The sequence below is a fragment of the Drosophila pseudoobscura genome, chromosome X (assembly GCF_009870125.1).
Source record: "Drosophila pseudoobscura strain MV-25-SWS-2005 chromosome X, UCI_Dpse_MV25, whole genome shotgun sequence".
NCBI lineage: Eukaryota > Metazoa > Arthropoda > Insecta > Diptera > Drosophilidae > Drosophila > Drosophila pseudoobscura.
The window spans coordinates 47,665,709-47,682,482 of record NC_046683.1 but is presented as its reverse complement, the minus strand read 5'-3'; the positions used below and the strand labels follow the sequence as shown (position 1 = coordinate 47,682,482).

The window sequence follows — 16,774 nt, the reverse complement described above, 5'->3', positions numbered from 1 at the left end:
GGATAGTATGGTACTACAAGAGTAATTATTACTATTCTCATTCGCATTATTTTCCGCGCTTTAACTCTAGTTGTGCATCTTTTTAAAAAGAGTGGTGTCTAGTGGGCTTAGTTCATTTTTCAGAGGGGAATTTACGGTATATTTTTAAAATTAATCAGTATATTTCGGTATATTCTGAGGGTCAGTTACACTAGTCGTACCCCCAACACATTGAAAAGAGCAACAACAAGTGTAAAAAACAACAACAAATATAGTTTAAATAATAACAAACGCACTCGCGGGACGCAGGGAAAGAGTCAAAGAAGAGACACATAAAACAAACTAAAAGAACCAACCAAAATGGCGTTCTAAAATAGCTTGTTCTTGCTGTTTCATTTCTCTTATTTTGTTTTCGTTTCGTTTTCTGGTAAGCTATGAAAATTCATTTTTTATGTGCTTCCCATATACTAGATGCACTCCATTCATATTTGATGACTAGCGAGAGGTATAATTCTGTTCTGCGCAGTAGAGAAATGGAACCTCTCTTTGGCTGTAACCGCTGTATCTTTGGCGATAATGCAGTGGAATGAATGGATCAGCGGGAAAAAAACCTTCTCTCTTGCAGAAATCAATCAAGTGATTTTAGCTTGCATCGATGCGGTCTCCTACTGCTTCTAGATTGCCCCTTATCGCCGCAACCAGTGGCCGTTACAGACACGCATCATTGCCAGCTGTTTACTCGGTTGTAGCTGCAGCAGCACCAGAAGCAGAAGCATTAGAACGGCAGAGCCATTGCACCCACCCACCAGTTGCCCTGCTGTCCCCTACAACCAACAATACAAGCAACTATCTTTTGCCGGCTTAGCAACAGAATGCAATGCCACTGCAAAGCTGCTGCCCCGCTCTATAAATAGCAATCTTAATAGTTTTCCTGCAGCCGCTGCAGCAGCACCAGCTAAACAACTAAAGTTTCCACTCCAAATTATCAGCATCACCGGCCTGGCCGCCTCTGGGCAAATAATCACGCATCGTCGCCTCTTTCTCCTCCTCTGGCAGACGCATACAGAAGACACAGATTTTACTGCTTAATGATTCGCTTTAATAATTACAGCTGGCGTTCTCCTTCGATCGCCTCCGTTCAGTTTGGTCTCAACGCTCAGTGCGTCCACAACGTTGCCCGATGCACGAGGATTTGGTGAAGCGGAGAGAACTCGTCAGCCAGCTGGGAGGCACGTTTGCCATTATCTGTGATTTACCATGGCCGAAGAGGAGCTGCAGCAGCAGCAGCAGCTGGCAAAGGAGAAGGAACACCGCCAGTTGCTGCTGGATACACTGATCAGACTCTGGAGTCATTATCTACATGCCGCGGAGCACGAAGAAGCGAGTGTCAAGGTTTGTACTCCTCCATTGATATGCCAAGAGCATGGATTATTCTTCTTATCGTTTGTTTTCCCTTCAATGACAGGACCACTGGCTCTGGCTGTTGCTGTATAACTTTCAGTTCCTGGATGATCGGGCGCTGGAAGAAACCTGGCTCAATAGGTACATAAATGTGCTGCCGTCTCTATAGTCCCCTCTCATGATTTGTTATTTTCCTTGCAGCCACTTTAACCTAATGCCAGAGGAGCTTTGCTCCTATCTCCTAGAGCAGGTCTATCAAATCATCAGCGAAGCCAAACGATCGCAGGGTAGCAGCCCAGACCAGGCGCCAGAATCAGAGACAGAGCCAGAGCCAGAGCAGCAGGATAATTGCATCAAGCAGCTGCGTAAGCAGCATAATTTAGCGCAGGTTCGTTTGCAGCGATAGCCACTATCAATGGTGTTCCTCTATCAATTGCGACCATAAATGTTGATCACTTTCTCTCAGCTTATACTCAGCACACCCAGTGATTGTAATAAGATTCTCGCCTTGCGAACATTTCTCACCGATAAGTTGGGTCATCATTTGCTGGCCTTTTTATTGCGCGTGGATATCAAGGCAAGTACATATGTATACAGAATATACATTATACATATATATGCTAATTGAATCATTTTTTTACTGCAGCATATTGCTTCACAGAAGAGCCTCTGTCAGCTGTGCATCAATCTGTTCCCCAATTGCAAATGGAGTGAAACAAATCAGCCGCTGCAGCCGCTCACCGGCATTGCTCAGTTCATTAGCAGCTTCTACCTCAATTCACAGAGCAAAAAGGTGGCGGCACGCCGCCAGCAGCAACAGCAGCAGCAGCCGCCACAAAAATGTCAATTATGGAATCACATATCCAGTAAAAATATCACAAACATTGAGGACTTCAAAAGGGCCTCGAAAAGCAGCGATGAACTGGCCTTACTGCTCATCCAATTGCTGACCCGCTGCGTGGATGCCGAGCAAGAGTCGCAGCTGAGTGTCACAGTCCACAACTTTGCACTCGGTCATCTGTGCGCCTCCGCCAGCGCAGAGCTCGAAGACGACGACTGCTCTCCCCGTGACAACGATGAGATCATCAAATTCGAGTTGCTTCAACTGATTGCCCATTGCGTAAACAACTTCTACGTCCACGAGCAGCAGCAGCCTAATGTCCACGACTTCAACAGCAACTTCAGCCAGCTGCTGTATGCTTTGAGGGCCAATCAAAGATGTCCCATGCTGGCGCATGGCGTGCTCTTCATAATGTTTGGCACACTGCACAATCTCGTTGACAATGGGGTCAAAGAACTCAATCAAATCGATGTGCGGAACTTTGATGCTTGCTTTGATGTTCTGCAAGAGGCGGCAGCAACCAAAACGACCACCTCCTCCACGGCCATCTTTTTGCACATCTACAAGATGCTGCTGCGTCTGACGGACAATCTATCAAGACAGGAGCAGCACCAGCAGTGCCTCATGGAGAGTAGCACGTCCACGGCGCTGACCAAGCAGCAGCAGCAGCACCGCCACAAGCGACAGCGCAGCAGTCAATTGCATTGCCTGGGCAGCAGCTCCTTGAGCTGTTACTTCCAATGTAAGCTGTACAAGCTGCTGCCCTCCCTGGATTCCGAGCTCCAAGAGCATAGTGTGAGGAGTTTGCTGCGCACTGGGAGCTGTTGCTGCCACTACAATGCCAAAAACTATGCCACCTGCCTGCAGCTGGCCACTCGACTGTCGAGCACATATCAGAAATGCGCCTACAAATTCCTCCACTACAACGTGCTGCACACTATATTTGTAAAGCGTGCGCCCCAGGGGTGTCCCAGCTGCGAGGAGAAGCTCAAATCTCCTGGCTTCCATCTGGAACTGCTCAACGTATACAAGGAGAACTACAAACGACTGCTAAACACCCAATCGATGTTGCTGTTTCTGAAGCACCTGAAGCACATTGCCTACCTTCTGTCCTACGACTTGGCTGCGGGTATACTAGCTGAGGTGGCACTCCCTATTTTCCGGCAGTACAAAGAGCGGAGTGAGAGTGAGGACAAACAGCGAAAGGACGCCCTAAAGCTGGCGCCCCTGCAGATACCCAGCAAGCTGGACAACTATCGGGCGCTGCACGAATGCCTTAGCATATTTGTGATGTACCTGAGTGACATTCGACTGGTTAAGGCCTTCTACAACGAGGAGAACATACGCTATATGCAGGATCTGTTGGCCATACCCGAACTCCAGAGAGGCGTATGCGACCTGATCAAAGTGGGCATCGACAATATCGCTTTCCTTGGGGAGAATAGCCAGGAGCAGATCACCCTCAGTAGAAGACTGATCCAACTGCAGTTGAATAGCAGCGATCAAGCCTCGCAGCTCTTTCAGGCTCTCCTCCAAAAGTGCTCCAAGCAGACGCGCAGCAAGTTCTGGCTGGATGAGTCTTCCGATCCTCTACCACAGCTTGCGGGACACAAGCCGGCGGATATCCTGTACATCACGGCCCTGCAATGGACCCTGAACTTTGAACTGCTGAAGACGAGCCAATTTTTTTATAATGAGTTTGCCAAAATCTATTCGATACCCGTGGAAATGCTGGACAATGAAGATGATGATGTAATGGAGCTGCCATCGGAGGAGCAGCCGGAGAGGAAGCTGCGGCGTGGCGATAAAAACATTTTCGACATTCTCAAACTGAACCACAATGCACTCGGCTGCTTCCTGATGCTGCCGAAAACCGCAATTGAAGCGACGTCAACCACAGCCACGCCCACAGTCACACCCACTGCTGTTCAGGGGGGTATCTGCGGCTCAAGTTCATTGGAAACGCTCGTTTCGCATGTCTACCAGTTGCCGCCGCTCGGCGTTAGTGTTAGCGCTCTTTCAGTGTCGACCACGACGGCTGCCAGCTCGGACTATGCTGAATCTTCGCTAGACTACGCCTCAGTGATCGATAATTACTCGCGGGAATCATCGGCCACACCCTCGTTCTTGCAACATCTGCAGCAAGCCAGCGAGCCGGACGAGAGCATTGTTCTCTTTGATATCCACAGCCACGACCACGGATTGGTCCGGTCCGGTCCTCAGGCAGAAGAATCTATTGCTGCGAATGGCCTAATCAACAAGCTGTTTAACATTGTGGGCTCTCTGTTTGGCGGCGTCAGCAGCTTCTCCTCCAGTGGCAGCGGACGATCCGACTCCCAGGAAAATCTCAGCATTGAAGCGGATCTGTATTGCCTGTACGAACCCAACGGGGAATGCAAGAAACTCTTGCTCAAACTCTTTGAGGCAACGATGGCCATATGCATCAAGGGTTTCCAGAACGAGGAAGGTGTGTGCTTAACGATTGTATGCTTGGATAAGTAAAGCCACCCACCTACCCCTGACCAGGGGTATATTCATTATGTGAAACGATAGAGAGAAGTGTGTTCAAAGTCTCTTTCCTGTAGAGGAAAGGGCATCTGTTGCTCGTTGGAACAGACACCTCCTGTTCTGTAACACATTCCGCGGCTAATGCTTTTGCCACTAGTATATAGTGACAATCGTTGCCAGTCGAGTTCCGAGTGCTGGAGGGAAGCCCTATAAGTGCGGGACCATGAGGCGACAGCAAGAACAAGGGACGCCACACACATTCACCTCCAATCGTGCGGGCTAATAACGGGGCCTTGTGGTCGGGGATGTGTTGTGGTTGCGGCTGAGAGTTAATTATAAGCCAGTCAGTCCAGTCCGCTAGTTAGTTAGTCAGTCTCTGTCTCGCATAATCCGCGGCACTTACAAGCATCTATCTATCTGCTGCTGGCAGATTGAATTTCTCTATGTACACACGGTTACAACATCGACAGACAACAGATACGGAGACAGATACAGAGTCAGATACATTCCATAGAACCAGACAAGAGACCGAAACACTTTTGCTTTAGCGCTCGTCCAGGGCAGACGACTTGCTCTAGTTGAAGCGGAAGATAAGCGGCTTTATCATCCATCCATCATCAAACAACTAATCCCCGCCACCAATCTCTCTCTTTTACAGTGGAGAAAATGCAAAAGCATCTGCGAAAGCTGAAGGCCATCATTCTAAGCAATGCCTCCGACAATTGGTCAGAGCATGGGGAGCAGCATGCCCGGGATAATGCTGTGATTCAGACCCTGCAAACGCTCCTGAAGATTGCCGAACTCTCGAGCAACCACAACGAGCCGGCGGGCGTGGTCAGCAGCCCATCGGCGGACTCCAATCAGCCGCGACCACGTGCTCGCTCCTTCAACAGCGGTAGCGTGGAACTACCCAGATTGCAAACGGTTAAGCTACCGGCCAAGAACTCTTTGGCCACGCCACCCACGCCCCGACGGCGGCCAAATTCGAGTGAGATCAATGTGGGCGATGCAGATTACTTCTCCACGAGGGCCTCCCTTAGCTGTGCCGCCGACAGCGAGCTGGAGCTGAGCGAGAACGAGCACGAATTCTATCTGACGGCCGACGAGGGCTACGAGGCTGATGGCGAGATAGCGGACTTGAGTGAATCCGAGTGTGAGCTGAATGGAGGCGGTGGAATGGCGGCCAACGAATCGTGGACTCCGTTCCAACCTTCATCCCGCTATCGCACTCATATAATGCACCAGGGATTGAGTCAGTTGGTGGTTCAGATGCTCGCAGAGCTCTCGCTGCTGTGCATGCGGCAGCCCAATGGATGGACAGAAAGTCTTATCCAGTTGGCCAATCGATTGTTTGTGATCCGAGACTATCTGGGAGGACCACTGTGTCTGCTCAAGGGATTTGCGCCCATCCTAAGCTGCAGTGATCCCAGATTGAGGGGTAAGTAGGGGCCATTCCCATGTAAACAATCATCTAAATCTGCCTTTAACTCCACCAGAACTGCAGCAATCTATACTAGAATTGATTACGCATCTGAATACCCCTGAGGTCCTGCATTGCTATTACTCCATACTAGCCTCTAGGCAGCCGCCGGTGGATCTGCTGATGCGACACATGCACCACATCTCCGCGGGCACTCTACGCAAGGCACAGCCCTGCATGGAGCTGGAATTTCCCATCACCACCGATGGAAAGATTGTGATCACCTCGGAGCCGCTGATCAGTGAACAGATTGAGCGAGTGCGTCTGCAGCATCAGCAGTGCCAGGCGAGCACTTTGTTCACCCGCGCCGCCTGCATCTTTCCCGTTACGCAGACGAGCCTCTGGCAGCCAGAGGGCCTGACACTGTCGCTCTGGCTGGAGCTGAGGGGTCAGCAGATACATCGCAGCTCCATGCAGTTCAACGACGATGAGACGCGCTACTCTGGCGAGGATCTAACCGTAAGATAGTGTTCATTTGGTTAATTTTAGCCTCTCTGTTAACCCTTTCCCTTCCTAGAAGCTGCACTTGGTCTCTCTGGGCAGCAGTCAGGCCGTGGTTAGCGTGTACATCAGCCACAACATGCAGCTGGTCTTCGAGCTGGTTCGCCCCAGTGAGCAGCTCTCGTCCGTGCGCGTGGAGGAACCCATGGAGGCCTCCGCAGACACGGCATCTTTGGTCCCTGCCAGCACCTCGGCGAATGGGGGAACGATCCGTCAAGCCCTCAAGCAAACAAAATTGGCTCTGCTCAACAGCTTTGGCCAGATGCATCTGCTCAATGGACATCAGGCGGCATCGGCGAATTCCTCGGGCGGCTACTACGAGGGCGCCTCGGTGCAGCTGCAGCATCTGCGTCTGCCACGACACAAGTGGATGAATCTGGTGTTTGGGCTTCAGCAGCAGGCGGACTCCTTAGAGATCTCCATCTTTCTGGATGGCTTGGAGCAGCACACCATGCAGCTGCCCTTCCCCAATCTCCGGCAGCTAACGCGGCTGCACACGTTCCAAATGCTGGCCCTGGGCGAGGGACAGCCTGCGCGGAGCCCCAGCAGCAGCTCCTCTTCGAGGTCCACCCTAGATGGGTCTCTGCCACGCTATGCTCTGTCGAATCTTATCCTCTTCAGGCGACGCCTGGTAGAGCCCTCACTCATGCTCAATCTGACGGCCATGGGGCCGGACTTTACGGAATTTACGCAGTGCCAGGTGGCCAACTGGAAGCCCAACTATGGTCACTTGAATCTTGGCAAGCTCTTGTCCTCGAACTTTGGTCTGCATGCGGATTGCATGCGGCAGCTACGGCAGGCCAGAGTCCTGGTCTACACCGCCCAACAGCCGGATCTGGTGATGAGCTACGATGCTAGCCAAGAGCTGGATATGGCCTGCTACGGCCAACCCCATGGACACATGCTCTACGGCGAGCTGTTGCAGAATCAGCCGCAAACACTGCAAACGGCCACGGCTCTAACTGGAGGATTATCAACGCTGCTGTATCTGTTTGCGAGGGTAAGGCTTACTCTACCTTTTCTTGCCATTTTCTACAGTAATACCCTCTATGTGCAGGTTGTGGAGCTCAGTGGAAATGCCAATACCCAAGCCCTGGCCTTAGATCTACTGCTGCAGGTGGCCCACTCGGATGCGCAGCTTTACACCGAGTTCCACCGACAGGATTACCTGGCACTCATCGGGTACGTGATCAAGTCGGAGAAATGCTGCAAGGATGTGCAGCTGCTGCGCAGCATCATGAACAATGCCTGCTCCCAGCCGCTGATCAGCCGAAAGGGCGATGCCCTGCACGTCAATGACAACACAATGGCCACTCTGGTGTATCCACGACTAGTGCTGGCCGTGCTGCAGCGCTACTCCGACTGGCATCGCTCGGGCGCCATCCACTCGGATGTGCTGGACATGCTCTTCCGTTGCACTTTGGCCCTGACGCGAGACAAACACCCGCAGCGTGACTTCAACATGGAGCAGCTGCAGAAGACTGGTTTGCTAGGGGCCCTGCTTAATTTGTGCAAGGTGTATGTGATTGAATCACCCAGTCCGGTCCAAATCTCGCCGTATGCCGCCGAATGCTTTGTGCAGATACTGGCTGTGTTTGCTGGGTCCCCACCGGCATCCTCACTGCTCGATGAGATCATGAAGCTGCTGCTGTTGCTGCACAAGCCCAGCGAGTGCTATGTGACCCACGATCGTGCGCACTTTTTCTTTCTGCTCACGTCCCAGCAGCCGGCCAAGGAACGCTCGCTGGTGGCAGCCAATCTGAGTCGCGTGACCACATCGCTGCGGCGGCAATTGCACGTCCCGGCTCCCTCAGAGCTCGAGCCAGAGCGGGCGGAGAGAATCAGGAGACTGCGTCGTCTGCATGCCAGCGGATCCGACTATCGGCGTGCCGTAAATGAGTTCGAGGAGCAGCTGGAACACATGGCCGACTGTTCGAATCTGAACAAGTCCGCCCTGCGGCTCCTTAGTCCTGTGGAGGCGAGTCGGTGGCGCATTAAGTTTAAGCGACGGCATCCAACGAGCACCACACACAGCCCCAAACGGAGTCCCCTGAAGATTGCCCGACGGCGCATACATCCGTATCCGCATCTGGGAAAGATCTGGCAGCCATCGGGCCACAGTACGCCCAGCTCGGGGCAGATGTCAGCGCTGCCCAATCGAAAGACGGATTTCTACGATCAGCCGGGGATCATTCGACTGCAGCAGCGTCTGCTCATCCTGCTCAAGGACTTTCTTTGCCTGCTGCCCGACTCCGCAGTGGATGAGGTTTTGCGCCACTATGTGAAGCTGGAGCTGCTCCTGGTGCTGGCCAATCAACGCAGCTGTGCCGTTCGTCAGGCTATCATCCAGCTGCTGCACGTCCTGACAAAACGTTTGGGCAATGGAGAACTGGCCGCTGCCTCGAAGCTGCTGTATCCCCTGCATTTGGCCAATCAGTTAACCATCCATGGGTGCGACATATCGATGTTTGAGGCGTGTCTGGCATGGATAAGCGGTGTGCATGGCAGCCTCACGGATCTAATCAATTGCGAGGCTCCTTTAAGGATACGCCAGCGCTTTGGATTGCAGTCCTTGCTGGCCATTGCCACGGGCACAGAGCCACAAAAAGTGTTTAAAGCTCTACAGCGTCTGTATTTGCAGGTGAGTTTGGTCTGCCAGTAGAAGTTCGATTGTAATCCTAGTAATAATTCCTTTTAAATAGAACCCCGATGATCAGCTGTGTCTGATTGAGGCTGGGCTGCTTCAGTGCTCTGTCAAGGGCTTGTACAAGATCTACTCCCTGCGTTTGGGTCCGCCGAATGTGGATGAGTCCATTGTGGATTTGTTAGTGAATATTGGCGATCGTGCCCTGCGCTCGGTGGGACAGATAAATGTAAGTGTCGAAGGATTAACCAAAGAAACCTTCTAAAACAAGTGATTACCCTTCGATAGATCCTTTGGGACATTCTCAATCTGCTGGCCTTCTATCAGGACAAGCAGCCACAGCAGATCATACGCAGCTTTCGTACCGTTCAGGCCCAACTGCAGCTGGAATGGCTGACCAAGTTGTTCGAGCCGAATAGCTTCCGGATACCCGCTCAGGCGGACTGCCTGCTCAGCCACACAGAGCTAAGGACACGCGTGGAACTGCTTATCGACCGCTGCAGTCAGTTCTTCACCGTGGGTTTGGGCCAGACCCAGACCACGGGCTCCAGCTACGTGGCCAGCTCTCAGGAGTTGGCACTTTTTCAGCTGCTCGTCTCCTATGGCATTTCGAGCAATCAGCGGTGCAACAATTTCATTGCCTGGGGACTGCAGCCGTCGCGTCCGCGGGATCTGCGTTCTTACATTGTGGATGCCCTGTGGCGGTCGCAGCAAGATGAGTTCCAGCGCGCTATCATTTGCGATGGCAAGATGATCAAGGCGCTGCTTTGGCTCTCCTTGCTGGAGGATATGGAGCAGCCCATCGAGAACCTGCAGCGACTGTGCGATGCGTTGGGCATCAAGGAGAACGATTCCTCATGGAATTTGGTTCACGAATTGGAACGCCTCGATCAGAGTCGCAACAACATGGCGGCCAAACAGAAGACGTTGCTGGAGAAGACCGTCTATCGGTTTGAGCCACTGGTGCAGCATTGCGTAGAGTCCTCGATGGTGACCACCAGGCGAATGGTGGAGTTGCAGGTGAGAATTATAGAGGAAGACTTCTTACTGTTGAAATATTATAATTCTTTTCTCTTACAGAACGCTGAACGCAAGCTGCTGATGTGCCACATGAAGGACTACGATGACACCTATACCTACACCAAATGGCTCGAGATTATACGTCGGATGACGCATGAAGGAGCCCCCTGGCACTGTGCAGAGCGAGCTGAATGGTAAACTAAGACAAGGCTTTCCTTTAATCACAATCCAATGTAAATTCTATTCTTTTCCAGCTCTTGGGAACTGGACGACACTGAGGGACCATCGCGTGTGCACACTCGGCTGCGTCGCTGCCATTTGGACATTGACCGACGCTTTTTCATGAACGAGTATCGCCCGGGGCAGGGACAGCGCGAGGATTCAGAGAACTATGTGCGCCCGCTGGACTATCTGATAGCTAGCTATGACCAGCAGCTAAACATATCGCTAAACTCTCAAATTCTGTACAACTTTGCGGCCAAGTTCCTGCCCGTGGATGGTGAGATCGAGGGGGAGATAATCATCACCGATCTGAAGCTATATTTCCTGGCCACGTACCGATGTCGTTACTTCAATGTGAACTGTGATATTGCAAACATAACAGAGATCTGGCTGAAGCGGTACCAGCACCAGGAAACCGCCTTTGAGATCCTGCTGGACACCAACAAGTCCCTGTTCTTCTCGCTGCAGAATGCCGACGACTGGAAGATAATGCGCGATGTATTCTGTGATAAAATAGTGGCCACGCCCGATCAAACAAAAGTCCTCGGCATCACGCAGCAGTGGCGTGAGGGACTGCTCACCAACTGGGAATATCTAATGACACTCAATCAAATTGCCGGACGTACTTACAACGATCTCATGCAGTACCCGGTCTTTCCCTGGGTACTGGCCAACTACAGCTCGGAGATTTTGGATCTACGAGAGACGCAGAACTTTCGACGCCTGGAACGACCCATTGCAGTGCAGCTGGAGGAGAACGAAAAGCATTATATCAGTAATTACACGGTAAGGATCAGCAGTAGGGAGAATGCTAATAGCTTTAATATAATTGTGGATATTTTCAGTACATTGACAGCACCAATACCACCATGGGATCACTGATCCTCAAGCCCTACCACTACAGTTCCCATTATTCCAACTCTGGAACAGTGCTTCACTTCCTAGTGCGTGTGCCGCCCTTTACCAGTTACTTTCTGCGCTATCAGGACAATGATTTCGATCTACCCGATCGCACATTTCATGCTCTAAACACAACCTGGCTACTGGCCAGCCGCGACAGTCCCACGGATGTGAAGGAGCTCATACCAGAGTTCTTTTGCCTGCCAGAGATGTTTGAGAACTTTGAGCGCTTCAATTTTGGGTGTCGACAAAATGGCGAACGGGTGGAGGATGTTTCACTGCCACCTTGGTGTCAGCGGGACTCCAGACTGTTTGTTCTCATACATCGACAGGCGTTGGAGTCGGAACTGGTCAGGAATCAGTTGCATCATTGGATCGACTTGATCTATGGCCACAAACAGAGCGGGGAGAGTGCCGTGGAGGCCATCAATGTCTTTCATCCAGCGGTGAGTGGGGATAGGCGGCTTTCCAGATGCAGTAATCAAACTAAAAAAATTATATTCGATTTATTCCCAGACCTACGCAGTTTTCCTTGACTCGGAGATCAATGATCCCATTGAAAGGGAGGCGGTCAAGACAATGGTAAAGACCTATGGTCAGATGCCCCGGCAGCTATTCAAGTCCGCGCATCCATCGACCAAGGCGCTGGACTATTCCTTGGTGGACAAGCCCATTGTATCCACGGTGCGGGGTCTGCGCTGGGGCGTCTATGTGGGTTCGCCCCAGCTGAAGCCTCCCTCCTGGGCGAACATACACAAGATACCCGGCACCGAACATTTGGTGAGCTTCAGCAACACGAATGTGGTGTACGCCTTGCCGGGACGGGCGGCTGTCATGCAGGGAGCCGAACCGGACACATATAACGTGATCTCCTGGGGCTACGACGATCGCATTGTGAGGATCCAGCCGCTGAATAAACCTCAAGCGAAGCCCAAGAATCTGCTGCACAATGGAACCTTCGATGACATCACCGCCTGCGGCTGCGATGTGAACTCCAATCAGCTTTGGTTTGGCCACAAGTCCGGGCGGGTGAGTGTGTACAAGTGTGCCGGCGGTTTGGACACCCAACAGCGGGCTACGGCCAAGAGTCGGCAGAGCTATGCGCGAGGCTTTAGCCTGTCATACAACTCTGCTTTCCGCAAGATGACCAACAAGGGCATGGGTTTGGTTGGAGCAGAGGAGGCGAGCGGTGGCCTACATGCCACTCATTCGGCTTCATCAGTCAACTCTGCAAGCAATTCCTCTAGCAGCGATGGCTTGCAACGGGACGGTGCCGACTTGACCTGGCTGGGTCCCACCCTACTGGTGCGGCACACCGACGAGATCACCTGCATAGCCCTGTCCGTGGAGTTTAAGATTGCTGTGACTGCAGGCCGAGATGGGATTGCTGTTATCTGGGATCTCAATGAGTAGGGTTATCCACCAACAGATCTCCATTTTCCATCCTCTAATTATTCGTTTCTTTCAGTTGGAGTTATGTTCGCACGATTGCCCGTCCGGCGGAGATCCACCAGTCGCCCATTACGCATGTGGCCATTAGTCCCACGTTGGGAGACATTGTCACAGTGCATACGCTGCCCCAGCAGTCCACAGGCAACGCGGATGCACAGCCGCAGGCTGCTGTAGTGAGACCCAATTCTCTGGCTATAGCCGATGAATGTTTCGAGGTAACGGAAGAGAACCTAGATGACTTTGTCAATGTGAACGTCAATCCTAATGGCAAGTCCATTCTACGCCTGCACTCTGTCAATGCCCGCTATGTGCAGCATCTGGTGCACGAGGATCGCATCCTGGCCGTATGTTACTCGTACATTAAGGAAGGAGTGGGTGTCAATGTGATTGCCACCGCTGTGGAGGGCGGCTTTGTGCGTTTCTGGTCCAGTTGGAACCTCAGTTTTGTGAGTGAACTAACTACGGGCACATCGCCCATACGAAGGTAAGTTCGGTGTGCAGCAAAGGAATGAATTGGTTCACAACTTACTTTTATTTTGCAGCATTAGCTATTCGACACATCAGCATTTGGTGGTGCTGACACGAGAGTCCCACATCCAGGTGTGGCAATCCGAGGGTCTCTACGGCAATGCTCCCAAGTTTCCACAAATTGTCTACAAATGAGGGAAGGAAACAAAACAGAGGAAGTATGTAAACAAATCAAAAACCCAAAAGCATATCAATGACACGACGACACATAAAATACAATACTGTAAAAGCTGCTGAATCAAAGGAAATTTTGAGTGGATCCATTAAATGTGTGCTTCAATTGGAAATCAATCTTCACTTGGATCCCATCAAGGTCTATACAATATATAAAAAAACACTTAAGATTCTTAGGCATATACATACATATAATAGGGTCTCATAGAGCTGTAAAATACATTTTTTTTACGAGAACTTTTATAACATACGCAACAGACACTTTGTATTTTTTGTTCTTCTTGAGCCGCATACTGATGCCTGCGCTGCCTTCAAATTGTTGATATTATCAAATAAACTATATAATATTTTGCAAAAAATATTTACTTTCCCGTTTAAGTACAAACCATATACAATTCTGATTCACATTGAATCGGTTATACAGAGATGTATAAATGCTAATCAGACTATTACTAAATACAATTTTGGTTCTGCAAGGCAACTCCGGGTGTCAGCACTTCCAGGGCGGGGCTTTGTTGCTGCCGCATCCATTGCGTTTGCTTGGCTTCGAACCCTGTTTGGCGGTTAGGGCCAGGATCTCATCGAGCTTGTCAAAATCACTGGGTGACTTGCTAAGGAGCAGCTCAATATATGCCGCCAATTTGTCCATGGGCGACGGAGGATCCCGTTTGCCCACCGAATCCAAATTGTTCTTCTCCGTGTTGTTGCTACGCTGGGATTTGCTTGTCCTTGGGGTTTCCGGATAGACACGGGCATTATTAAGTTCGGGAGACTCACTGTCCGTGTCACTGGCGGGCATCAGAGAATTCTGTGTTGGGGAGGTAAGAATGGCCAAGGCCTGCTGCCACTGGGCCTCCATTACACCATGCAGCTTCTCCGCAATGTCAGCGCTGGAATGTAAAAAAAAATTTTTAAATATGAATACGTTTTTTTTTTTTCTTTCTTAAGACAAACGTGTACCGCTTGTTCTTGTAGAAACTCAGCTTGAGTTCTAGTTCATCGATCTTCTTCGACGCATTGCCCAGCTGCAGGCGATAGAGTTCCACCTCCTCGTCATGCTTCTCCTGAATGAGATTCAGCTCTTGGTTATTTTTCTCGTTGATCATTTCCAGTTGCTTCACAGCACGCTCTGCTATCAGGCGCTCCCGGTCACGTGCCTCACTCTTTAGATTCTCCTCGGATTTGTCCAGTTGATTCTGGAACTCCTGCATCTTTTTGGCCACCACATTCTCCATTTGCTGCTGATAGTGTTGCTTCATAGATTTCTGTTGTATCTCTAGCTTTTTCTTAAGGTTCGTCTGTAATAGAATCGAATATTATTTGATTCTTAATGAAATAGAAGAAAGAACTATCTACCTCAACTTCTGTTAGATTTGCCAACGTCTCTTGCATTGACTTTCGTTGTGTTTCCAGAGAATCTGCTCGGGATTTCTGCTTTTGATGATAATCTTGAAGCATTTCCTTCTGATGTCTAAGCGTGGTATTCTCCGTCTCCAGCTCCTCTATGTGTGCTTTAAGCTAAACATGTAGAAAAATACTTTTTAAAAGGTTTGTTTTGGTGGTTTCTTTGCCAAAATTACCTTCTCCTGCTGATAGTCTACTTTGGCGAATTTGTCCCTCAGTTTGTTTAGTTCTGCATGGGATAGCTCCTCGGCTCTCTTACTGCCATGGAGTTGCATTTCCAGTTGCTCCAACTTTTCATCCCATTCTTTGGCTTCTTGCTGGTGCCTGTCCAGATCTGCCTCCATCTTCTCGTGCCTCTCTTGGAACTTGGTAGCCAAGCCGACTGCCTGAGCCAGCTCATGCTGCAGAGCTTCCATTTTGCCATGTGAGTCACTCCGTTCTGCCTCCAGCCTGTGTAGAACGTCTCGGAGTTGTTGCACCTCAAAGTTGAGATTCGCTGCTGCTTGCTCGGCCCTGTTTAGGGCTTCATCTTTGCTACGATCCACCTCCATGGCCACGGAGATGCGCTGCTGATACTCCAGTAGCTGTGATTGCAGCGTTTGCACAGTTTTCTCCAGATGATGACGACGCAGCTGCTCCTCTTTCAGAGAGGGACTGCACAGAAGAGGATTGGGTGCGTTGTTCGCGATGACTGTACCCCCCATGCAGCTCTTGCCCCAGAGATCACTTAAGCTGATGAGCTTGTTGTTGTCACTGAGACTACCGCGCGGTAATCTAGCCGCTTCTATGGATGCCGACGTTGATGTCATCCGAATGCTAGGCAGGGAAGTGGCTGCCGGATGTCCATCATGCACGACACGGAAGTTTCGCAGGTGCTCATCACTGTGGTGCTGATGATGGTGTGGCTGCTGCTGCCAGCGATTCGTATTGTTTTCATCCAGGTAATGGTCAATCTCCAGCAGAATGTTATCCTCCCTAAGGCGAGGCCTTGGCGGTTCCACCGATCCACCCTTGGGTGTGGAATGCACCACGCCATGGAACTCTTTCGGCAGCCTGGTGCCCGCCGTTGTACGCACAGTATTTGTGGAGATTGTGGAAATATCGGATGGCACATCAAAGTGTCCCTTATCGTCGCCATCCAGTTCAATGTTCTGCAGTCGAGCATTTATCTGATTCAGTTCCGATTTCTTACTGGGTGGAAGAAACTGATATGCTGCTGTCGTGGGTACTGGCGGTGGTGGCATGACAAGTGCATCCGCTGCTGCTGACGCTGCCGCGGCTGTGTCCATTTTGACTTCTTGTAGCAAACGCTCGGCCGTCTGGGTGTAGTAGTTGGGCGGTACCATCAACAACAGATCGGTGTCGTCCGTATCGGTATCACTCATGCCTTGAACATTCTCCAACCAGCCCCAGATGCTCCTAAAGCCCAGACCTGCAGTAGACGCAATTTTTTTGTTGGCTGCTATGGCGACGCGTAAACAATGGAGGTGACGTTAGTTGTTCGATAAATGCATAGCGGTATTTTGGGATTCTATTCTTAGGAATCAGAAATACCAAACACATTAACCCATTGCAGGCCGCTCCTAAACGGCTCGTATGATTTTTATGATTTCCTTCCTTAAAGGACACCCGGAATCATTAAAAACGCTAATTCAAAGGTGAATGCTGTTTGGAAATTCTACTTAAAGATTCGTCTCCATGTTTACCTAATAACAAATTT

The 16,774-nt window shown here is 50.7% G+C and overlaps 2 protein-coding genes across 2 annotated transcripts; one reads left to right on the top strand and one right to left on the bottom strand.

The window, feature by feature from the left end:
• The first annotated feature begins 195 nt into the window (after positions 1–195).
• Positions 196–14,009, top strand: mv (lysosomal-trafficking regulator mauve). The gene is made up of 18 exons (XM_001353538.4): positions 196–406; positions 1,091–1,371; positions 1,445–1,521; positions 1,582–1,768; positions 1,847–1,957; positions 2,027–4,688; positions 5,388–6,167; positions 6,226–6,668; positions 6,727–7,710; positions 7,768–9,351; positions 9,413–9,583; positions 9,643–10,374; positions 10,435–10,568; positions 10,629–11,382; positions 11,442–11,942; positions 12,013–12,905; positions 12,965–13,432; positions 13,491–14,009. Exons 2-18 carry the CDS (start codon positions 1,237–1,239, stop codon positions 13,609–13,611), a joined length of 10,737 nt encoding a protein of 3,578 aa, XP_001353574.3. The 5' UTR covers positions 196–406; positions 1,091–1,236; the 3' UTR covers positions 13,612–14,009.
• Positions 13,993–16,439, bottom strand: Cnb (centriole duplication and spindle assembly protein centrobin). The gene is made up of 4 exons (XM_001353537.4): positions 15,231–16,439; positions 15,007–15,168; positions 14,611–14,948; positions 13,993–14,540 (listed from the first exon to the last, which is right to left on the bottom strand). Exons 1-4 carry the CDS (start codon positions 16,437–16,439, stop codon positions 14,141–14,143), a joined length of 2,109 nt encoding a protein of 702 aa, XP_001353573.1. The 3' UTR covers positions 13,993–14,140.
• Between the last annotated feature and the right edge of the window lie 335 nt (positions 16,440–16,774).

Excerpts from the sequence above, each read along its gene's own strand:
- mv (XM_001353538.4), top strand. The coding sequence starts at position 1,237 with ATGGCCGAAGAGGAGCTGCAGCAGCAGCAGCAGCTGGCAAAGGAGAAG. Across the intron at positions 6,168-6,225 it reads CAGTGATCCCAGATTGAGGG|AACTGCAGCAATCTATACTA; the intron begins GTAAGTAGGGGC and ends TAACTCCACCAG. Across the intron at positions 7,711-7,767 it reads TGCTGTATCTGTTTGCGAGG|GTTGTGGAGCTCAGTGGAAA; the intron begins GTAAGGCTTACT and ends CTCTATGTGCAG.
- Cnb (XM_001353537.4), bottom strand. The coding sequence starts at position 16,439 with ATGAGTGATACCGATACGGACGACACCGATCTGTTGTTGATGGTACCG. Across the intron at positions 15,169-15,230 it reads TAGACTATCAGCAGGAGAAG|CTTAAAGCACACATAGAGGA; the intron begins GTAATTTTGGCA and ends CTACATGTTTAG. Across the intron at positions 14,949-15,006 it reads CAAATCTAACAGAAGTTGAG|ACGAACCTTAAGAAAAAGCT; the intron begins GTAGATAGTTCT and ends ATTCTATTACAG.